At 35.6% G+C, this 22,013-nt stretch overlaps 7 protein-coding genes across 7 annotated transcripts; 4 read left to right on the top strand and 3 right to left on the bottom strand.

Annotated features, from left to right (window-relative positions):
- Positions 1 to 751: 751 nt before the first annotated feature.
- On the bottom strand, positions 752 to 1,216 carry LOAG_16944 (hypothetical protein; the record flags this gene model as incomplete). The annotated part of the gene is made up of 2 exons (XM_020449598.1): positions 752 to 950; positions 1,104 to 1,216. 2 exons carry the CDS (start codon positions 1,214 to 1,216, stop codon positions 752 to 754), a joined length of 312 nt encoding a protein of 103 aa, XP_020306844.1.
- Positions 1,217 to 1,866: 650 nt separating this feature from the next.
- On the top strand, positions 1,867 to 3,648 carry LOAG_00124 (cytochrome c oxidase assembly protein CtaG/Cox11 containing protein). The gene is made up of 4 exons (XM_020445350.1): positions 1,867 to 2,171; positions 2,359 to 2,586; positions 2,659 to 2,836; positions 3,117 to 3,648. Exons 1-4 carry the CDS (start codon positions 1,923 to 1,925, stop codon positions 3,206 to 3,208), a joined length of 747 nt encoding a protein of 248 aa, XP_020304179.1. The 5' UTR covers positions 1,867 to 1,922; the 3' UTR covers positions 3,209 to 3,648.
- A 4,179-nt stretch (positions 3,649 to 7,827) lies between these two features.
- On the bottom strand, positions 7,828 to 10,243 carry LOAG_00125 (NEK/NEK8 protein kinase). The gene is made up of 7 exons (XM_020445351.1): positions 10,021 to 10,243; positions 9,681 to 9,768; positions 9,409 to 9,528; positions 8,878 to 9,073; positions 8,650 to 8,771; positions 8,382 to 8,481; positions 7,828 to 8,117 (listed from the first exon to the last, which is right to left on the bottom strand). The coding sequence occupies exons 3-7, from the start codon at positions 9,502 to 9,504 to the stop codon at positions 7,957 to 7,959; spliced, it is 675 nt and encodes a 224-aa protein (XP_020304180.1). The 5' UTR covers positions 9,505 to 9,528; positions 9,681 to 9,768; positions 10,021 to 10,243; the 3' UTR covers positions 7,828 to 7,956.
- Positions 10,244 to 10,828: 585 nt separating this feature from the next.
- On the top strand, positions 10,829 to 12,315 carry LOAG_00126 (major sperm protein). The gene is made up of 2 exons (XM_003135666.2): positions 10,829 to 11,751; positions 11,833 to 12,315. The coding sequence occupies exons 1-2, from the start codon at positions 11,530 to 11,532 to the stop codon at positions 12,055 to 12,057; spliced, it is 447 nt and encodes a 148-aa protein (XP_003135714.1). The 5' UTR covers positions 10,829 to 11,529; the 3' UTR covers positions 12,058 to 12,315.
- Positions 12,316 to 13,705: 1,390 nt separating this feature from the next.
- LOAG_00127 (hypothetical protein) lies at positions 13,706 to 14,016 on the top strand (the record flags this gene model as incomplete). The annotated part of the gene is made up of 2 exons (XM_003135667.2): positions 13,706 to 13,918; positions 14,008 to 14,016. The coding sequence occupies 2 exons, from the start codon at positions 13,706 to 13,708 to the stop codon at positions 14,014 to 14,016; spliced, it is 222 nt and encodes a 73-aa protein (XP_003135715.2).
- A 2,744-nt stretch (positions 14,017 to 16,760) lies between these two features.
- LOAG_00128 (2Fe-2S iron-sulfur cluster binding domain-containing protein) lies at positions 16,761 to 17,872 on the top strand. The gene is made up of 3 exons (XM_003135668.2): positions 16,761 to 16,948; positions 17,062 to 17,241; positions 17,492 to 17,872. Exons 1-3 carry the CDS (start codon positions 16,863 to 16,865, stop codon positions 17,652 to 17,654), a joined length of 429 nt encoding a protein of 142 aa, XP_003135716.2. The 5' UTR covers positions 16,761 to 16,862; the 3' UTR covers positions 17,655 to 17,872.
- A 117-nt stretch (positions 17,873 to 17,989) lies between these two features.
- On the bottom strand, positions 17,990 to 21,404 carry LOAG_00129 (PWI domain-containing protein). Its single transcript, XM_020445352.1, has 8 exons — positions 21,082 to 21,404; positions 20,474 to 20,669; positions 20,131 to 20,225; positions 19,658 to 19,895; positions 19,166 to 19,301; positions 18,800 to 18,877; positions 18,307 to 18,348; positions 17,990 to 18,237 (listed from the first exon to the last, which is right to left on the bottom strand). The coding sequence occupies exons 1-8, from the start codon at positions 21,193 to 21,195 to the stop codon at positions 18,204 to 18,206; spliced, it is 933 nt and encodes a 310-aa protein (XP_020304181.1). The 5' UTR covers positions 21,196 to 21,404; the 3' UTR covers positions 17,990 to 18,203.
- Positions 21,405 to 22,013: the final 609 nt, after the last annotated feature.

The raw sequence follows: 22,013 nt of genomic DNA on the forward strand, positions 1-22,013 counted from the left end.
TTTTGGATATGATCAGTTTTAACAAATTGGAGTGAAATTTTGGTATATATTCGATTTGTTATAGGCTTTTTTTTTTTCAAGCATAATTTTCCATGTGGGAGAAAACATGCAAGACTTGCATCGAACAGTTGATATTTTTTCTGCCATAACTAGTCCAGAAAATACCATGCACAATGAGCTTAGGATAAAGAACCACATCTTGTTTGCTTTTAAAGCTGAGGAAGCATTGACCTCTTCGTTCCTTTTGCTCCTAGTCATCATTGACGAACGAGGTTTTATTAACTCATTCCCTTACGTTCTTTTCATTTTCATGTTCTGCTTGATCGGTATGTCGTTCTTCTTTATTTTGACCTCTAATTTCTGGAGGGATCAATTATCGGCTTAATTATTTTGTGATTGTTGTGGAGTTGTACTGTTGCGCTTCGAATTGCTCCTCCATCTGGTTTCAGCTCTTCAATGATTCATAATTTTCAGGTTCCTTTTGGTTGTGCTTTTTCTATGTCTTTCTCTTCATCCGATGACCCAAATCAAAATCATCCTCCTTCGATGCTTCTGGTGATTTCTGAATTTTCAATGACGACTGCTTTGTCAGAGCTAGAGCAATGTCACCACCCTGGTGAGCATTTCTGAACGTAATTTTCCAATTTCATTTCGCATTCCGTCACTTGTTTTCTTTAACGCCATAACTTCTTCAATTAATTTGTTAGAGCATCGCCAGTTTAATCATGATTGGTATCTTCCATAGTTCGATTCAATATCTTTCTGGCATTAGGATAGCATCACGTAGACCATCCGACCCGACGGGCTTTTCATGCACACTATCATGACTTTTGTCTTTTTGATGTTTGCTCTTGCCTTTGCGGCGCTCTGGATCGCCGCTGCCAGGTATTCCCCTTTTTGGGTCCATCGTTTGAGTGATAGTGGTGGGGCATTTTCCCACTTTCACCTTTCTGAGATCTTTTGCACAGTGCAGAATTGTGTTAACCCTTACAATAAAAGCATATTTTTTTGTAGTTTCATTTTCTATTGTCGTGTTTTTTCAAACATCGGAAACACAGATGCAGTTTTCAAGCTCTGACAAGTCTTTATTCTGCTGCATTTACCTAAATATACTAGGAGAAATACCGCATCGCTTCAGTTCTTCAGGGTCACCACTCTCACTCTCTCCTCTTTCGCGTGGATATTCACTCAGGAGCTTCGAGGATTGTTCGCACATAGTACATCATTTCCCTCTCGTTTTACTTCTCTTATCTCCACATGTGTTTCATATTTGTTTTACATGTCGGTCTATATTTTTAAAATAAATTTTTTTATGACATACAACAAAATTTTTTTAATGACATTTTTATTATTTTTTATGGTTTTCTATCACAAATTTCTTCACCTACAACTTAGTTCACTTCTGAATATTCTGATCTCATGCTATTTCTTTCACTCCAAGTAGTGAACGAAATCAATCTATGCTATGTCGGAATTCCGTTGAAAATGTTGTCGAAATCAAGACTTCTAGAAAGTCTGCATTAGCAACACTCGATACAAGATTAGGCGTTGAGTGAATGAATCTGTTCCGTTTCTCGATTGTTAAGCAAATGATTTGAGAAGAGTTCGCTAATGTTGCTTTCTGTTTCAATATGGTGTCTAAAGATAACAGAAGTTGAAAGAGGTGAAAACAGCTCAGGTTTAATGATCTGAGTTTAATGTGTAATTAAACCTGACATGTAGGGTGTCATAATAATTGATATTGATAAAGTGTTATGCCCACAGTGTAGTTGCGACAAGCGAAAAATCCTTATTAAATTTGACTTTAAGTTGAAGTCAGATTTCCCGATTGCAGTAAATGATCCTGATCCGACAGCTTTATTTCTTTTCTAGGAAATATTCTATACCATTTACTTAACACTTTATGCTATGGCTATTTCCTCATGCTAACACTCATTCGTGCTGCCAGTTGTGGCATAAATTGTCGTGGATCGCCGATAATATTATGCAATAATCTACCATCGAAACAACCATGCCGAATATTCACGAACTGGGCCAAGTGTTATATAAGATCCAGGAATTCGATGTATTATTTGGGAAGCGTTGGTGTGCTGTTCTTCAGTTTTGCAGTACTTTCTGTACCAGCATATCGAATGTTTTGCGAAAAGACTGCAACTATCGGATTAACAAAGGCAAAAAATTTAACATTTGAGAGTGTTTAAATTACTGGCAATTGATTACATAGTTGTTCAGCAAACATGCCGATTATCAATAATTATCCTGCTGAAAAGTGCCAATTTGACACTGTAACGTACTTTGCAAAGCAGTTTTAAAGTTATTTCAGAACCTAAATTTAATCATTCCTTAAATTTTCTACAGATTGCTGATGATATGGAACGCGTTGCATCAATGGAAAAAATTAAGGATCGATTAATACGCGTGTCTTTTAACGCTGACCTTCATTCTGCCTTGAAATGGCAGTTCAAACCTTTACAGAAAGAAATTTATGTGCATCCAGGGGAGACAGCACTTGTTTTCTACAGTGCCTATAATCCAACAGACAAACCGGTGGTTGGTATTAGCAGCTACAATATCACACCTTTCCAGGTAATAATTTTGAATTTTTCGCTTTCTGTTGTGTTAGCTGACATTGTACTTTTGCCTTTTCCGAATTTGCAGGCAGCTTATTATTTCAACAAAATTCAGTGTTTCTGCTTCGAGGATCAGATCCTTAATCCGGGAGAACAGGTGGATTTACCTGTTTTTTTCTATATTGATCCTGATTATATAACTGACCCGGATTTGGAATATACAGATAGTTTAATCTTGAGTTATACATTTTTCGAATCAAAGTCAGGTACTTTTTGCTTGCTTACTTAATTTTCAATTTGATACTCATTCAATTTCTCATAGATGTAAGGTCCACCCGTGTTATGAAAAGGGCAAATCTTTCATTTGATTTATATTCATTTGTGAATTTTGTATAAACGTTCCACTACTTCTACAGTATCGAATGTATCATTCTTTTAATACATTACTCGTGTTCTTTTATGTCCTTAAAAAAAATCCTTAAATAAGGATGGCCTGCTACAAGATATGTAGTTCCACATCTGATGGATTCATAATTGTTTTTGCAGATCTTGTTTTACCGAATCCATTCGATCCAAACAACCAGCCCAATATAAAGCGAAATACAAGTGATGGTAATAAAAAGGTGGATAAAAATTAGAGACTGGAAAAAAATGAAAAATTGTTAAACATAAAGACAAATAATTATAGCTCAAAATGTTGATGTATTCTTGTCAAAGGTTGACTGTGAAGGAAAAGAGGAGCTATTTAAAAAATATCCAGTCAGAAAATAGAATAGTTGCATTCTAATAACACCATGCTCTTTGTAATTATATTTCAGTAACATCCCGCTCCTTTTAGTGCATAGGTTGCACTAAAAGGAGCAGGGTGTTATTGAAAGTTTCGTTTGCCAACTGTTTTCACTATATTTGTTTCATACACATCGTCTTATGAACAGACCTAGTACCAATTTATTTTGCGACTGGAATAAATTTTAAAATGAAAACTGAAATAAATTTTAAAATTATTAATCGTGCCGTTTAAATTCCAAGAATTGTGTAAGTTGGGATAAAACTCGTTATTATCAATAAAAAATAGTCGTTTTTACCTAATCCAGCGGTGCCGTTTATGTAGATTTTTTCCTAAACAAGATAGTATTGCTGACATCTAATACAAGAAATGAGAGATACGGAATAATAGCTATGAGTCATCAGCAGTCACTGTTTTCTCTTATCATCGTAATCATTATGTATCTAAGCTGTTCTGGCTGAAGATGCAGTTTTGTTGTAATCACTGTTTTGTTGTAATTACTACCTTGGAAGGTTAAAATTAGTGCTACTCCACTTTTCTGGTTGAAGTTCTAGGGAGAACTCCTGTCCTTTCATTACGCTTCCTTATTTCTTTACGTTAAAATATTGCAATGATCGCTTACTTTCATCCTGCAAGTTCCTTGTGATTTATCAGTTTTAGGAAATAGGTGATAGAGAATTTTGATTCTTCAGCAAAACAGATGGGAGTGGATTCTATATTTCCCTATTTTAAAGGAAAACTGAAGAGGAGTGAAAGAGAAAAGCAGAAATTTTTTCTGAGCATTTTTTTTGAACTGACTGTGACATGTTCGTTGATGTCTTTCTGCATGCTAAGTTTTACGTTCGTTTAGTTATGAAAACCGACAATTTTTCCAACAAATGTTCAATAAATGGCAAAGGTCGCTTTTCGAATTACCTTTTCCTGGACTTTTAATCAACTTGCAATGAATTGAATTAAATTAACATGCTAGCGTGTGCTTGTGTCATTTTTTATGGTTCCGCATTGGCTTATCCACTTCTTCATTTCTCTCTTTTTCGGCTCCCAGTAATTATAATATTCTTTTTTCTCCTATGACAATTGGCTGTGAACTTTTTCAGATTGTAAATGAACCTTGTAGATTTACTTGTGAAACAGAAGGGCAGATGTATACTTAACAGTGTTGACCCATATAAGTACATGCGCAAATTCAATAACTTATCATTTTATGAATAAGCGTTTCCAGAAAAATATTGCGACGTATCGCCTGCACATTTCAAGCGTCTAAAGAACCTCCCCACGAAAAGGTGAAGTTGATAACATTCAATGTCCCGCCATACAAGTTCAATTAGCTCACATGGCTTATTGCTCTCGTGATATTTCATCTCTTCCAATCACCGAACATGGAAGTATTCAACTTTATCGTCATTTATTTCCGGAAAATTGAAAAATTTTTTAACTCGTATTCAGTCTGTAACGAATCAGTACAGATTACGACGAGTGAAATTCATAACACACCACAATAGTGATTCGCTCAGTAGTGGAAGCAGCTTGGAACAAGCAGTTGCTCTTTTTTATCTGATAATAATTCATGATCCCTACTTCGTTTATCACAGGGATGACAAGTAGTCTATCTTCCTGAAGCATAAAAGAAGTGATAAAGGGACTAGGATAATGCATTAGTGCTTTTGCTTGTGCATTCTTTTTTTAAAGGCTTTTTTCCAATAACTAAAAAACATTGAGCAGTTCGATTTTTCCTCCAATCAGCTAAGCAATACTATCATAAGATTGGTGATGCTTGTGAAGGCTTCGAGTCTCCAATTGTCTTCTTAATCTAAACCCATCTATTTCTGCATCTTACAACACAAACTTTTCTAATGCGTAATTTCTTGTTTTATATACGAATAAATCTCATCACAAATTTGTTTCCACTTCATAATTATGTCCTCACATCATTCTGCAAAATGCATGCATTTATAAAGATTTTTTGGCTATCAACTGAAAGGGATGAAATACTGGGCAGAATTATGCGGGGATGAGAAAGAGGAAGTTTAGAGAAGTTATTTAGGTTTGAATTACCTCAGTGTCTAATTTGTGGTAAAAACGCCACATTCGGACTCAAAGAGTTACGAAAAGGAGTTTTCGAGACAATGTCACCTGCTGTTGTTGCATTCCTTCAATAGATCCTCTATCGTACACATGATTCATGTGTACATTTTTTTCCAGTAACTAAAAAACATGTACACATGATTAATGAAAGAAAATTTCGCTATTTGTGTCTCATGTTAACTCAGCTCATTTTCACACTACCTTCCTATCCAGAGATTTCTTTAGCCGAAATCGGATTTCTGATTGATTGTAGAATCTCTGTGCTTTCTTCACGTTAGAAAATTTTGTTTTCATCGACTAAAGAAATAGACAACTAATTTAGGATTGTTTCACTTCAAAATTTGATATCACATGAGCAGTGAAGGCAGCCCATGTCAAATGAATCATTATAAGCAATCATTGAATATGCATTTCACTTACATGCTATTGCCATACCTTAGCTTGAAATTAAATAGAACAAGCGCTGCTGTCTACTATTTCCATATTTAAATAAGTAAACTTTCAACCATTACTTATTTTAACAAAAATGGCTTGATGTCCGACATAAGAGACTTTCGATGATGAAAAGATTTGTTGATGAGGTTTTAATCTACCATCAAACACGAGCATCTACTCGCACACCTTTTCCTGCAATGACACTTTTTTGCAAAATATAACAACTCTTTTAAAGTTATCCAAGGAAAACCAATCTTTGCTATCATTTGTTATTTAGTCCAATTTAATTCCTGTTCATATTTATGCTTACAGTTTTAACAGTTATCTTCCGAAAGAAAAAGAAAAAGCAATTCAATCTCATCCGAAATTGAATTTAAGACAAGTTGTAAATTCCACGATCAATCGACTCAGATTTCCATCAACTGGAAGAAAGTACTGTTGAAGGAAGTGGAGTCAGTTATCTTTTTCAGTAACTTCATCCGTAACATAGTTTGATAAATAATATTGAACTAGTGAGTCTTTCATATTCCGAAATGTTGCATCAATATCGTCTTATTCAATGTATTGCTCTGAACGTCGAGGTTCAGATTTCAGCAATAACTTATAGGCTCATAGCGGGAATTTTTCGGAAATCTTATTTATCAAACAATCAAATTTCCAGAAATTTGCTCAACAGAGAGTAAAGTTATGGTCGAAAAAGTGTGAAGAGATTCTTCAAGTTTATTTATTGAAATATTTGTCAAGACGTACAAATCTAACTCATGAATTCCAGTGACCGGTTGAAATTTGCACGTAATTCGAAATTTATTCAGAAAAAAATAGCGAGTTTTTGCAGTCAGTGACATTATTCATGGAATCTCATCGAATTGGACTATACCGCGCTTACTGTTCACACAGTCAATTTATATCATACATATCGGCATTATTGCAATGTTAACTTTGCTCAAGTGCTAAGTGTTAGGGATTGGAACCTGAAGGCGAAATATGCGTACGATTAGCTCCACATTCCTACAAATCTTTAGCGTCGTCCATGCTAATTAATTATTACCAGGAATATTCCATCATCGCAATGATGGTCAAGCAATCAACTGATTGCTTATGATTTCAGCCACCAAACTGCACAACATTTTTTGCCTGAATTTTTTAAAGCAAATGTGCCGCCGTACTTCCATATGTTTAACTGTCACAATGCAACATTTTAGCAAGCTAATTTGAAATCGATCTGTGAACATCATAATTGCAAAGCTCGTTGAACACTGAACACCACTTTACATTTCAGCATCTATGGGAAGCTTTTTTTGTTAGCAATACTGGGAATTTCATGTTGGATGAAATACATCCTATAAGTGATAAAGTTATCATTTAGCAGATTACATACCTCTGCTTCCACCTCGGGAATCCTGCTGATGGATGAAATGCTTGAACTCTGGAACATAAAATCTCATGAATTAACTTTAGATGTTTTTCTGCGCTAATACATGCAACTAAAATAAAATACGAATATTTTCAACAATCCACTCCAAAACAATGGAATTTCGTCCAATTCCCGAAGTTCCATATTTGATTTGAAACGGTTGTATTTTGAAATCACCTTTGTTCAAAACTAAGATTTTATTTCCTTAAGTAACATGAAAGACAACTGAAGAAAAGCAATAACGATTTCGCAATATTAGACGACAAATTTGAAATTCCATAAGAAGAAGGTACTTATGACCACTCCACCTTTACTATGATATAATATTCCTGGGATCCGTGCTTCCAATAAGAATGATCTCTTGGAAAATACATGCAAATGAACACTTTCTCATTACAACAAACCATGGAGTAATTTGGGAAACTTAAACTGGAAAAATTCAAATCAAAAACTAAAGACATTTTTTAATCAAAGTTAGAGACTTTTTCCAAAGACTAAAGACATATTTTTTTGAGTCACAAAATCTACTCAACATCGTGCGACACCTTGTTTATCCTTACAACTTGTTAATACAAAATAAAAATAAGAATCGGCTTATCATCAGTTTCCGAACGAAGACACATAATTTATACTGTGCTTGCCACAACTTCACGAATTTCACCTGTTTAATAAGCTATAGCTTTCACTGCTACAGGTTGTGTGCGCAAAATACTACTATTCGAGGAAGCAATTTGACGAGTTTTTTTAGGCGGCGAAGATGGTAACGCACCAAGATCCAAATTAATTGCCAGACAAACGGGCAAGATCAAAGGACATGTAAGAATCTCTGCAAATTGAGAAAAAAAAACTGAACCTTAAAATCCTTTGGGAAACCTTCAAAATCGTATTTAAAATGCGAGAGACAACAAAATACAATGAATTTCTATTTCGGTAGGAGGTTTAAGAATTGAGACATCCGTAAGAGACTAAAATATTCAGGTCTGGGTAAGAAAGATACCATTCCGGTGTTTTTTCAGCAAATAATGCTTGTACTTCTAACAAGATTTTGGAAAAGTTCCTGAAACTGGAAAACGCTACTCTTAGTGCAAACCTTTGAGAAGAGGCCTTTTGTTTTCATTAACATCCAGGATGGAACTGACCAACCTCTTCAAATCATCACTCCAGTGTTCAGAGACTGGATTATGTTTCCCCTGAAACATTACAAAAATCTCATCCCTACAAAACCAATTCATGGAAATCGCTCCAAAAAAAATTGGTATGACAATGTGTTTCATTTCTATGTGGTTTGTGAGCATGAAGTAAGAATAAATAACTCTTTTTTAAACAAGGAATGCAAATTTATAAACACTGAAGCATGCTTTTGTGATTTTCATGACGATTGATGGTAGATTTTCGCCATCAAATGCTCGTTTTAATTCAGCAAGTTCATATAAAACACAACCCAAAGCCCATAAGTCGCTTTTCTGATTGTACGCTCTGCCTGCAAGGAATTTTAGTTGTTGCTCGGTTGTAAATAAATTGAGTTGCAAAAGAAAAAAAGTCATGAAGAAAAAAAAAGACGAACAAGGTGTGGAATCCAATATTACCTTCACAGATTTCTGGAGAAAGATAATTCGGTGTGCCAATAATCGTCGATGCTAAACTTCTTGTTGATAACTCTTTACTAATTCCGAAATCACTCAATTTAACAATAGTTCGTTTTTTATTTAACAAAATATTTTGCGTTTTCAAATCTCTATGAAGTATTTGTTTGGAATGCATATATTCAAGTCCAATAGCAACCTGAAAATATTCCGTCACAATTACTTTTGTTATTTAGCAAAGGGAATGTGAAAATACGTTGTCTATAGAAAGTGCATGATATCTGTTGATTACTGTTATGGTCGTTAATTGTGAAAACAGATAATGAAGTTGATGTTTCTTGCGAGTCCTGTCCAAAGTATGTTCAAATTCATGAACTGTAGAAAAAAAAAAATAGAGACCGTCCAAAGATTTATGTACTAGCAAAATGCTTATCCTTCTATTTAAAAATCCGGTCGCCGAAGGAATGGGTGTATGTAACAATGTTGCTTCAATTCCATTGCTTAGTAATTCTTAATATGTTAATAAAGGGCAACCTGTGTGAAATAACTGAGCACCGTATTCTCAACAAATTTGATTCCTTTTTGTTCCGAAATCATTTTGTCCATTGTTCCACCCTCGGCATACTGCATGACAATCGAAAAAGCGTTTTCGGTCTATAAAAATGATCAAATTACCATGGAAAGGCCAATTCAAGCACTGTCAAACATATTCCAGTGAAATATGCTGAAAAGTGCTTCTTTGACTGATCAGGAAAAAATGAAATGCATAAGTGATCAATAAATACCGATCAATAAACAGTAAGAACCTTAAATGACTCATAGTATCCAATAATATGGGGATGATGAAGGCGCTTCAGTAGCGTAACTTCGCCTGGAATACTTGTACAATAAGGCCTGAAATTATTAAAAAACACGAAACCATCATGTCTACTATTCATTGAACTCATCGTTTTGAGAAATGAAATGCTTAAGATACATAATTCATTCACTAGGAGCTATCTTCAATAAAGCTCGATGCAGCAGCGACATATACTGATAGGAATCTCGAAAGTATCTATGAAGAACAATAAAAATATTGAGTAAAAACTTTTCTCCTGCAATGACACTACTTAAAATGGTACCAGAAATCCGAACTAAAAACCCAACCCATGATAGCATTCTGTTCCTCTTGGGCCAGTCCCTCCAACGCCACTGTTTTGATAATGACCTTTTGTCGGAAAATATCATCTTTACGTTGACAGAGCCAACAGACGCCATGAGCTCCACGTCCAACTACTGAAATCTTCTCGTAGTCGTCCATGTAAATTTGTTAATTCCTACTGAATTGGCAAACTACAAAAGTTGGCACCATCACAACTTAGTATTTTTCCGTGTTTTCAAGAAATAATAGGTAAAAAGTTGAGTGGAAATGTGAAACTTTTGTTTCATCGAAATGTTAAGTTTGATTAACTCCTGCTCCATTCCCCATGTGTTCAGTCATAACGTTGACGTTGAAAAAATATAGATTCAGGAAATCTCGAACTGGAGTAAAAATACCATAGACCTAGGAGAGGAGCGTACCATGGGGGGATTGGAAAACTGTGTTAACCTTTTCCTTATCCTTCTTGAAAGAAAAGTTGTTTCTTAAACGGCTCAAGTTCAACTCGCGAAATGCATAGCGTAATACGTTAATTTGTGAGGGTCCAATTCCTCATATCTTCCTCTGATAAATTATATTATGGAACTGTGAGGCAACGCGAAGAGAGTCATCCAGTAAGATAGGAAGTGGAAGCAGTTTGGACAGAAGAGGCGCATTTGTTTCGCGAACTAATTTATTCGTAAAATCATGAATAAATAGCATAATTTTCGGACCAAATAAATTTGGGTTTATGAAACGAACTTCTGATATAATACTCGAAATTAATTCTACCCAAGATGAGTTATTACCATGACAAATATTTAGAATGATGCGAGTCATGCGTGAAGGAAAACTTGAGTGTATGATTGCAGAATCGATTATTTATCGGGTTAAATATAAAACAGACAGAATACAAACTGTGCAAGAATATGATATATTCAACGAGTTAAAAAAAAGTATTTCAAGATCAGAGAAATTATCCCGCCCAGGTATCAATTGCACGTTATGTGCTCTCCATATGAGCTACCTCTAGCCAATTCTATAATGCGATCGGAAATGGACGTTGAATGACTTCAGGCAATTATACATTTCGCATTCCAACGATCCACAAAATTCACGTACGCTTCTAAAAGTTATCATTATGTCTGCAGATATTTACAGAAACTGACGCATACCCTATTTGAGCGCTGTCCTAATTAGGCAAATTTACCTATGCAAAGATACGGTTGGAATATTTTGTATAGATAAAACTGCATAATTAGAGGCAGTCTCGAAACAATTATATAAAGCGAGTTTTAAGTCCAACATTCAGTTTTTCCTTCAGTCGAAGCACATAAAGGTCGTATGGTGTGATGCTTATCTTTGCTGGCATTAATTGGGATGGAGGGATACCGAGGGGATAAATCGAGATGCTTTGGGAACTACGGCGGGAGTACCTCATATTGTTTAACTGTTAATCCTTTGATTTCTCACCCCCCTAAACCTGAAGCCAAGAAGCTGTTCTCAAATCCCGACATTGCAGGATAATCTAGTACACGATGGGTGATGCTCCAGCAGAGGGTGCACCGCCACCAGAGGCTGCACCACCAGCAGAAGGTGCACCGCCAGCAGAGGGAGGAGCTCCGCCGGAAGCTGCTGCTGCACCTCCGGCTGGACCACCGACGTTGAACATTGATCCACCAGCCGCTCAGGTACCTGCTGCGGGTGGACAATCTGTGCACCAGGTCGCTAATCCAAGTGGTGTTCGCTTGGCTTTCAAGGTACATAACTTCGAATTTCCGGTATTTTTCATCCCGACTTGCTGAAAAAAAGAGATCCAGTAAAAGATGTTTCACTTGCAGGTAAAGTCAACGAACAATAACGACTATCGTCTAAAACCGGTGTACGGATTCGTCGAGCCGGGGGCAACAGCTCCACTGGAAATCACTCGTACAGCCGGACCACCAAAAGAAGACAAATTTGTCATCCAGTTCAAGGAAGCAGCTGCAGATGCCGCTGACCCCGCTGCTATTTTCAAGGAGGGACCACCAACCGGGGAAGTTACCTTGCCCATTATGGCTCAGTAAGTATCCAACGTCTTTCTTGGATATCCTGGATTGCAACCTGTCATCGCTTACCTATCAACAGAGGATTATTTCTTCTAAAAATTGACTTGGGATAAGTATTCTTCAATCCATTGAAGTAAATTTTTAACAACAAATCAGTATATCCATGCTTCAATATGCGGATAATGTGAATTATCTGTGTAACTTTCGCGCTTGCTCCGATCTATGCTGTCACCTGCTTTGTCGCCATCTACACATGTAATAAATGTATTTATGTGATGTCCGCACACAATATTACCTCTCTGAAACTTCAAAGACGAACAAGTTCCTAGTCCTTAGTTGTTACGAAGTCTCCATTGAAGCAACTTCATATGATTGAATGGATCATTGCGGTCATTTATAACGCAAACTGCATGACGGTTACCCAAATTTGAAAGTGCGCGTAGGGAGTTAAAGTCCATGTGTTCTATCGTGACATTTTTCCCTGTTGGAATTCCGGGAATTTAACGAGTTACTTCCATGGGATTTATTGGTTACGGTTCTTCTCGTACTTAGTTTCTTATTACTCTGTGAATTATATACTCCGTTTAACCATGTTCGTTAATGGGTTAGTTAGTGATCGCAGCGGCATATAAAATAATCCATGTCTTCCCATTTTCAGTTCGTTTCAACGATGGATCAATCATTCTCAGTGGATAGATGAATGAAGGATAGGTGTTAGTGACAAACTGTCCTATAAGCATACACATACCATCAATGAATGACGATCCCGTTCTTACTGTAAGTGATGAGCCGTATTCTTGTTCTATGAATTGGTTCCTTGAAATCTCTTATAGTAAAATGATAAATGTATTTTGATTACCTTAGCCGTATTATACGACAAGATTTCTCATGATTTTCCTAAATTTAGATATTTGCTGAAAGAGCGATGAAAATTCTTAGCATCAAAATGATTACTAAATGAAGACGAATTTTCATTGGTTGTCGTATCATGCCAGGAAGTAACTGAATCTCAAATTGAGTACTTTCTACCTTCCCGTGATATAATCTGTTATTGAGCTAGATCCACGTCTCAACTTCCGTGCTATATGATGTATGACAACCATTATACCACGAAGCCAATTAGCTATTGCTGTTGTTTCTGGAATAGTAACTCTATTGATATAACTCCACTACTGATACAACATTCATTTGGTATTTTTTATTGTTGCTAACTTTACAATTATCGAAATAGAATATTTCAGAGTGCAGTATTCCAGTAAAAAATGGTAGTGCACATTTATCCATGTGTTTGGATTCATATCTTGCAGGTGGCACGTCCGGAATTTGTTGTTGTGATACATCTTTCTGTTTACAGAAGCAATAATAAATATGAAAAATGAATTTCGTCCAACTGTTGTCGCAGTCCTTTTTCATCATTCGACGATGGTAGTACAGACGATATTTCGAGTATCATGACACTCTATGGGTCGAGATTCCTAGAATAAAGGCATCGGCATTCTTTGATTTCGAAGGTATCTTGTTTTATTATATTATCTTATTAGTAATGATATATTAGAATCCTCTACATTCTTATCAAATTTTTTTTTCGTTAGTTATTTTTGATTTCTCTTATTTTAGAAAGATTCAGGGACATCTTTACCAATTTAGTTTTCCAAAAAACAATTGTATGCAGCAGTGTGGCGGGTCACTTTTAATATTCTGCGATGCAGATGATATCTTTGCAAAGCACTGTTTCATCTCATTATATAATGTTTTGCGTAATGCACCGAGACCTGACTCAACTCCTGCTGGTTCAAGATTCGAACGCACCCCAGCTGGGTCAATATCACGTTATATTCAGTGGGCTAATTTATTCAAGAGTAAACAAATTTGTAATCAGGTATGTTTCTCTGTGGGTTCTAGAGTTAAGTATATTCTGTAACATTGTACTTATATATTTGAATTAAATTTGAATTAATAGATTTTTAGTTCGATTGAGTTGAATTTACTTGGCAGGAAAAAAATTCAGGTCAGAACATTCTTGGTTGGCAATCTGTAACTTCCTCTGACAAACGGAATGGCACTTTTTTTGCTTTAAGTATATTATAATGTTCTTTTATTAACTTCTCCACCCATATAACTTTCAATTTTAACTAGGAAATTTTAACTGAATACTCTGTTTTAGGTTCTTCTAAATCCTTAAGATTAAATGTTCGCAGATTTTCATTTCCCGTTGGCCTTCAGTGATTGCTCCTACTTGGTATGTCGGGAAAATGGTGTATGTCGAAAAAACTCTATAATGAAGTTGGAGGCTTTCATGCTGCAGAATCAGTGAGTTATCCGGAAGATTTACACTTTTTCTATGATGCTTTGGTACCAAAGATTGGTACAGATTTATAAAGGTAACAAATTTCTAATATATTTGATCACTTTCTGTGAAGGAACTTTTCGGCATTGTAGGCGTATTTTGGAACATAATTCTCAGCAGCCTTTAAAACTTGACACAAATAAGTGTTTCAAAGTCCAACGTCCAGTTCTTTTTTTGTGGTAACATATGAAACCACTTTTTTAATTGTGTCTTTCACAGGTTGAGGAATCGTTGGTGATTTATTGTAATCTCTAAATGTAACGGGATATGAAAGTTGCATATAGCCATGCTTGGGGAACTGGTTCTTTCGAAGTGGAAGAAATTTATGTTTTCGGCTACTGGCACAGTTGGAAAAAAGTTTTACAGGTAATCTATTTCTTAGTTTTTCTTTTATCTGAATTTATGTGTATACTGCGGTGTAATAAATTACCGAGGCATGATAATATGCTGAAGCATTGAGGGGATGGTTATTTTTATGCTTCCGATTTGTGATTAAAAATCTTTGCAGTATTTTTTAATGATTTTTATATCAAATTTTTCACACAGAAAGCTTCCATTCTTTCATCAGTGCCAAATTTTTTATATTATAATACAAGAGCAATGAAAGGAATTACGGAAATTGATTTTTCAGGTCATCATATGATGATAACCGTTTAAAGGTGACAGCTTTTTGCAACATTGATGTAAGAAAACTTCACTATGGTGTTATGAGTATTTTGTTTCAGGTCAGCAGAGAGTTCTTGCCATAGTCTCAATTATTCTACTGAAGTGAGTTTTCACATGTGAGTAGAGCATTCTGTCCTTTATTCTGGTTGTATGTTCAAATTATTTGTTTAATTTTTAACGAAATGGTTACTCCGATTGCTTTATGTTTAAAAATGGACTGGACTCTTTTGATTGGAAGAATTAAGGAAGACATTAAAAATTTGTGAAATGGTCGAGGGAAAGGATTATTTTCATCTTGGGTGGTTGTTCTATTTAAGAGTAAAAGAAGTAATAGATGAGTTAAGTTACGACTAACATCAAAACGTTATCTACTGTCAGGTAGCACTTATAAAATGATCTTATTACACTGATGAAATATATAAAGCTAAGCTACCTTTCACTGTCTTACTTTATTAAAGATATAACAATATTACTAGTATTTCATACAAATTATTTACAAAAAACTTTTCAGTTTCTTTTTCTTTAGTTTATTTTGCCTTCAAAGTAGTAATGTACTGTTTGAGCACTGATCACCGTTCGAAATAATGCTATCAAAACACGTATAACCACTCTTCCTGATTTTGCATATATATATATATATGTTTACTTATTGGTTGATTTTGTGACTGTTTTACAGGTCTTTTTGGTGTTTCCACTTTAGTAGGTTTATAGTGTCCGTTTAAAACTGTTCTTTTTAATATAAACTAATGGCACCGATGCACTGACATTTTTCGTGGGCTCAAATGCTTACGCTGTTTAGCTTTGCCTTGCGTGTTTGTTTGGCGACCTAATTTGGTTATCTTTTAATGGCGAAGTTATCTTCCCTTTTTATCTCATTTATAAACTAGAGCATTTTAGTTCGTGTTTTAATGTTCATTGTCGTTAATTATGTCATGTTTCACTTCCATTACTATTAAGTGTGTTTGCAAAGGTGTTTTATAAGTGGCTTTCAAATTGCAGGATTTGATTTCAAAACTTTTCCATTTTGTGATTTTTACCTTCGCTTCACTGTTTATTACCAAACTGAAATAAATGGTTCAAATTTACACAGAAATTAAAAAGAAATTGAACAGCGCGGTTTCATCTAGTATGGTTTATCTTTACAACATTCGTGCCACCAACTTCCAAGAGTATGCTGATTCTATTACTTGGTTTCAAGAAAAGCTTTTCGGGGATGATTAATCGTAATACGACCAAAGTTCACTGTTAGTGAATCCATTTATTGCATGTTACATCTCACCTATCATCACTATAAAACAATTCGCAATTTTTTCGAATTCGTTTCCTGCTATTGATTTGACACGTTATGATGCCATAGAAAGGCGCAATTCCAAGTTTGGGCTTCAGTGTGTTACCATGAAATGGAACTTATATTGTCAGAATTTTCGTCAGAAGTTTACGACCTTTGATATGCCTGTTTCTCATGTTACTGGGAGTTGACGTAGCCTACCATCTTAAACCATGTCTATTTCAGTCTATTTCAGATTTTTTGGAGTATTCTTACTGTCCTTTCACAGAATCCACAGTTCATTTATCGTTTAAAATACTATTTCGTTGTTCTCACAGCAGAAGATCAATCCTTCTGGTACTGAAAAATTCTGCAGTTAAGATCAGAACTGCAGCGAAATCAAGCTTCAAACCTTTATTTTTCAAAACATTTGAAGCGATTGGAAAATTTTCCGATGAGACCAGTCGACTTTTGAAATTGTCACCATTTGAATTGCATCGATTTCCAATGTTGTAAGTATAAGAAAATTTCGGTACTTTGTAGATGATGACGATGATTGTGCGGCATTGTATTCGATTCGCTGTTTGTCCACAGTCCATGTTGCAGAGGGGTTTAGCAGCCAGAGAACCGTAAGTTATTATACATCAAAATAGGCTGCCAAAAAGTTCCATAATAAGTCTTAAAGTCAAAAAGTTTCTGTTTTGTCCTTAATTTCACTTGTCTAATAATTTGATGCTTGCAGGAGTGTGAAAATCCGCTTCAAGAATAGAGGTGAAACTTTGGAAGCAGTGGGTAAAATAGGCCAATCACTGTATGAAGTAGTCCTTAATGCAGACTTGCCTATTGATGGTTACGGAGCATGCGAAGGTACTTTAGCCTGTTGTACGTGTCATGTCATTCTCGAGCCAGAGCATTACAAAAGGTCGCATCCTTTAACATTTTGGTGATGTAGTTTCACTAAAGGAGTTTTAATGAACTATACAGAAAGGAATAAATTATCATCCACTGTCTATTTGTAAACCCACATGAGTTCAGCAAATTTCTTAGGTCCGTTCTAGAACCGGAATGTGAATTCAATTCATTTTGACTAGGATTCACTGGTGGATAGTTACCTGACAATGGTATGCGAATGGTAAGATTCCCCAACCTGGAGTTTAATTCATTCTCTACAGGTTGCCTCCACCAGTCGAAGATGAGCTCGATTTATTGGATCTGGCACCTGAAGCAACGGACTTCTCACGTCTTGGTTGTCAAGTGAAGCTAACGGAACAAGATCTACCGGGCGTAGAGGTCATCGTGCCGTCCGAAGTTCGCGATGCAAGAGCCTACGATTAGCCGCTGTTTTTCCTTGGAATTCAAAACAAAAAAACAAATTTCGACCTTCATGCTACAAAAATGAGCACATCGATGAGAACTGAAGTAAAAGATATACCGAACTGCCAGAAACTTATTTTTGATTCTTCAATACTCAGCATTTTATATAATCTGCCCCAAAACTGTGTTGGCTTGGAAAACCAAGAATCTGTTCCGGTTTAACGCCTTATAGCATCCCCTAACACACCTAACAGGAAGTTATACCGGCAATGAATGCTCAGTCTGTTATGTGTTATTATTACTAAAATATCGGTAATAAGTCTGAAATATGATTCGTTGAAGTCTAGTTGAATTTAGGATGACTTAAATATTTTATAAGTGAGGTTTTTATCACAATAAATATCGTTAGAAAACAAAGTAGGAAAATTAAAACAGAATAATCAAATATCAAGTACACTGCTCTCTGGAAATCGTTGAAATTTTCAATCAGAATCCGAACTGTTACGCTTTCTACGCTTTTTTTCTTTCTTATGCTTCTTTCTTCTCTTTACTCCTTCTGAATCCGAATCACTAGCATGCTTTTTTAAATGCTTCTTCTTTTTTTCTGAAACTGCTAAAAGTAAAGCGGGATATCCAGGAAGATAAAGATAAAAGAAAAGCAGAACTATCTTACCTTTGCTTCTCGTCCACGAGATCCATTGATGCTGATCGCTTCCTGAAAATAGCAAAGTAAGAAAACGATACTACTTGATAAAAACTTTACTTAGGCATGATCACTATGTTCATATTGCAAATCCCACCAATTTATTACATCCGGAAACGTTTTCACACGCTTCAGTTTCAGAAATCAAGCTAGATCAAAAAAGCTGACTTGACCATAATTAATCAAGTTGGATCAAAAAGTTGACTTGACTATAATTTTCACATTACATTCGAAAAATTTGACACTGATACCTACATGGAGACAATTGTGCACTTTAAATGTTTCATAAAATCTTTTCAGATGAAATACGAATTTTTTGCATTCGATACAATCAGCAAATTCGCCCTACGAAATAGAAAACGTTGGACAGTACATAATTCGGTTAAAATAAGATTAAAAGCGAGATTAATGAATGTGATATTGAGAAATATAAATAAATTACATGTATTAGGGAATCCCTTACCTTTTGCGACGTTCATTACTCCGACTTCGTCTCCGAGTCTCTTCCTTTCGTTCTGTGAATTTTCGGCGCGGTGGAGATCTGAAGTTTCAAACACTAGAATTTCCATTGAAAAGATTTATTCCACTGAAAGTTAGATGAGGAAACGTGTTTGAAAAAGCAAATGTATCTAAAGTTTGAGAAAAAATTTCGATCGTTAATTCCTCAAAGGCATACCTTATATCTTACTACTCTCGAAGGCATACTTCCCCAACTCGTCACTACAGTCAGATTTGTTTTTCGATTCACTTTCAAAGTTATTAAGAAAAGTTGGAGGAACAGGCTATTTAATTTAGAACATTTAATGATGAATAGATTCTGACGACATACCTGTTTGGAGAACGATAACGTTCCTTTTTTCTTTCCGTTCGTTCATCATGAAAATGCCGCCGCGTAGGAGATCGGCTATGTGATCGCAGCTTTTCATCCTTAAACTGTTTTTCCTCACCACGCTTCCTTTCAATTCCTACAAACAGCTTAAGCTTGAACCCATTTGAAATTGGCTCCTACCTAAGAATTTTTGACCTATATAAGATTTCATGATTAATTCGGGAGCTGATTGTCACTACAGATTTGAATGCCTTCGAGAAATCTAAGTATGTGGGAGACTAATATCGTCAAATTAAAATACTACTAACATAGGTACTGTAAATCTGTTATATTTTGAAGATGCAATAGCAAGTGCAACAAAACGGCCTCAAAACACTGCAACCGAATAAGAAATTTGAAAGACCGACAACAATGTCAACCTTTCGCCATATTTCTCCGCAAATTTGGCTATAACTTAAAACTTGAGTAAAGAACAGGCTAATCAAATCATACTGTCATCTTCTTTGATGCGGCCGCTTTCTCTACTTCTATCGCTTTCTCGATCTCGATTACTATCTCGGTGGCTTTTGTGACGATCGTCATCTTTTCTGCCCCGCTCACCTTCAGTGATAGTTCTGCTGTCTCGATTACCGTATCGACCACCAGTCAGAGACTCATACCGATTCTTCCAATCCGACCCAGCAACTTCAGCAGCAGCACCGTTCGAAGACGAAACACTGATGTTTTTTGCCTAGAAAATTTCAAAATATCTGAAATACTTAACGACAAGCATACAAAGGACTATCAGAATTTTATAACCACTTCGATGATTAAAAAAATGAGAAAGTTCTTGGTGATAATCGTATATGCAGAGAAATAAAAAGGAACAATAAACTAGGTAGATTTTTAAATATAGGAAACACACTGCTGATTGCAAAAACCAGGTGCAATGTCCGAGAAAATACAACTCAAGAAAAGATAAATACTTTCTCTTGTATTTCTTTCATCTTCTTTTCTACCAGCGATGTTGGGATGCCATCTTCACTACTCTGTGCTTCAATTAACATACTCCACAATTCACCTGTAGTAAAATAACATGAATGCATCTAAATAAAAAAGATTTCCATGGTTTGTTAGTTCCATAATTTACCCATGGTAAACGTGAGTTGCTTAACCACGAGATATTCCCAACAAGGATGTGCATGAGATAAAGTCGGTCAATTAAAGAGACTTTTAGGATATTATACTGCACCTTCCATAATTACTAATCCTACAATAAAAGTATTTATTTATACTTCAGAGAGCTTATGTAAAACGATGAAACAATACCCATAAATTCCCGTGCTCGTCGAGCATTGAGAAAACCAGTTAAATTGATCTGCATCACTTTCGGATTCAACGATTTCTCCTCCAACTGGCTGAATACATATTCAATAACAACATCGTCTTCCAAGCCCAGGATATCATTCAACTTGGCAGTAATCCACGGTTTGAGCACGTCCAGATTCACTCGATCCATGCAGATCTTAACCTCACAAACTCACTCACGATCTCTTCAAAACATAACAATTAGTTTACAAATGAATACCACAGCCTACACTTTCATTTCTTCTCTCTTCAGAAAAATACCATCCAAACCCTTCAAACTGGTTAACTCAGCTAACTGTGCACCCTCTCTATCTATAACTCTTACGTGTTATTAAAAAGATTGAAAGATTATATATTAAAAATAGAAAGGAATGCTTCGACAAAAAACGATTACCTTCACTTTTTAATCTTGATTATACATTCAATAAAGAAACAAAATTATGAAACAGAGATGTGGTTGACCCAACTTGCGCGCGAACTTGCACAATAACGGCATTAATGGATAAGGATGTGATTGGTTGGACTTGAAATGTCCATGTAATTGCATCATCTCGAAAAGAAAATATTACCTTTTCGTCCAATGCTTCCTCGAAACGCATTTGCTTCAGTAATTTGCGCTCTTTATCAGTAAAGCGACTATCTTGCTCACTACTTGTTCCACGATAAAAGCCTGCATCAGCCATTTGATCTCTGTCAACTGAATATTTTTGACTGCTAAATGGGACGATTATTTGCGGTTTGAGTAGAACAGTTCTATCAGTAACGTTTCACTCACCAAAATACAGCGCAAAATTAAGATACACTGAAAAAACGTCGCCGTCATAACATTCAACAAATACCTCTAACACATGAACCATAAAGGAAAGAAAAAGAGCAAAAAGCAACAAGAGCTTTACATTGACGCAACTCACTAAAATACATAAAAATATATATTTAGAAGTTAAAGTACTACTAAATTCAAAAGTTATGAGGGACCACTCAAGATCTGTGATAACAGCCCCAAATATAAAACAACAATACTTCAGAAAACCTTCTGTATATATCACACCATACAATAGGAAATCCCACTTTTTCTTCTTTTTTTTTCTTTTTTGTTTTTTGTGATTATTCACAAATTCTACAAATCCGAATCAAAAAGACCAACTGGAGTCACGAAAGTTTCAATTGTCGATTTAGAGAGACTTGCGTCTAATTCTCCCACAATCTGCCACTGCACGTGTGGATCAAGCATATTTTGCAGATGAAGGTTAACAACGATGATAACTGATAGTACCATTCATCACAAAGATCCTCAAAAATCCTCCCTACGGATGGCCAGTAGACTTCATTGTTCAAACGTGAGTAACATTCCAAAGCAAACATAGAAGTGAAATAAAACGAAAGATGTGGAGGAAACATCGAAACAGATCAACTCTGGCCATCCAGCTTAAACACGTCACCAACGTCACAGTCATCCCCGCAGTTATATCCCTATGAAAACTTTGAACTACGTGAGAGATCG

The sequence above is a fragment of the Loa loa genome (genome assembly GCF_000183805.2).
Source record: "Loa loa unplaced genomic scaffold supercont3.30, whole genome shotgun sequence".
Lineage (NCBI taxonomy): Eukaryota > Metazoa > Nematoda > Chromadorea > Rhabditida > Onchocercidae > Loa > Loa loa.

Bases quoted from the DNA above. Each gene is read 5' to 3' on its own strand.
- LOAG_00124 (XM_020445350.1), top strand. From the start codon at position 1,923: ATGCTAACACTCATTCGTGCTGCCAGTTGTGGCATAAATTGTCGTGGA. The intron at 2,172-2,358 runs GCAAAAAATTTA...AATTTTCTACAG, and splicing joins CAACTATCGGATTAACAAAG to ATTGCTGATGATATGGAACG. The intron at 2,587-2,658 runs GTAATAATTTTG...CCGAATTTGCAG, and splicing joins ACAATATCACACCTTTCCAG to GCAGCTTATTATTTCAACAA.
- LOAG_00125 (XM_020445351.1), bottom strand. From the start codon at position 9,504: ATGCAGTATGCCGAGGGTGGAACAATGGACAAAATGATTTCGGAACAA. The intron at 8,772-8,877 runs GTAATATTGGAT...AATTCCTTGCAG, and splicing joins TTCTCCAGAAATCTGTGAAG to GCAGAGCGTACAATCAGAAA. The intron at 8,118-8,381 runs GTTTGCACTAAG...CTCAATTTGCAG, and splicing joins CAAAAGGCCTCTTCTCAAAG to AGATTCTTACATGTCCTTTG.
- LOAG_00126 (XM_003135666.2), top strand. From the start codon at position 11,530: ATGGGTGATGCTCCAGCAGAGGGTGCACCGCCACCAGAGGCTGCACCA. The intron at 11,752-11,832 runs GTACATAACTTC...TTTCACTTGCAG, and splicing joins GTGTTCGCTTGGCTTTCAAG to GTAAAGTCAACGAACAATAA.
- LOAG_00128 (XM_003135668.2), top strand. From the start codon at position 16,863: ATGATGACGATGATTGTGCGGCATTGTATTCGATTCGCTGTTTGTCCA. The intron at 16,949-17,061 runs GTAAGTTATTAT...TGATGCTTGCAG, and splicing joins GGTTTAGCAGCCAGAGAACC to GAGTGTGAAAATCCGCTTCA. The intron at 17,242-17,491 runs GTCGCATCCTTT...CATTCTCTACAG, and splicing joins GAGCCAGAGCATTACAAAAG to GTTGCCTCCACCAGTCGAAG.
- LOAG_00129 (XM_020445352.1), bottom strand. From the start codon at position 21,195: ATGGCTGATGCAGGCTTTTATCGTGGAACAAGTAGTGAGCAAGATAGT. The intron at 20,226-20,473 runs GTATTGTTTCAT...ATTTTACTACAG, and splicing joins ACGAGCACGGGAATTTATGG to GTGAATTGTGGAGTATGTTA. The intron at 19,896-20,130 runs GTATTTATCTTT...GAAATTTTCTAG, and splicing joins TGAAAGAAATACAAGAGAAA to GCAAAAAACATCAGTGTTTC.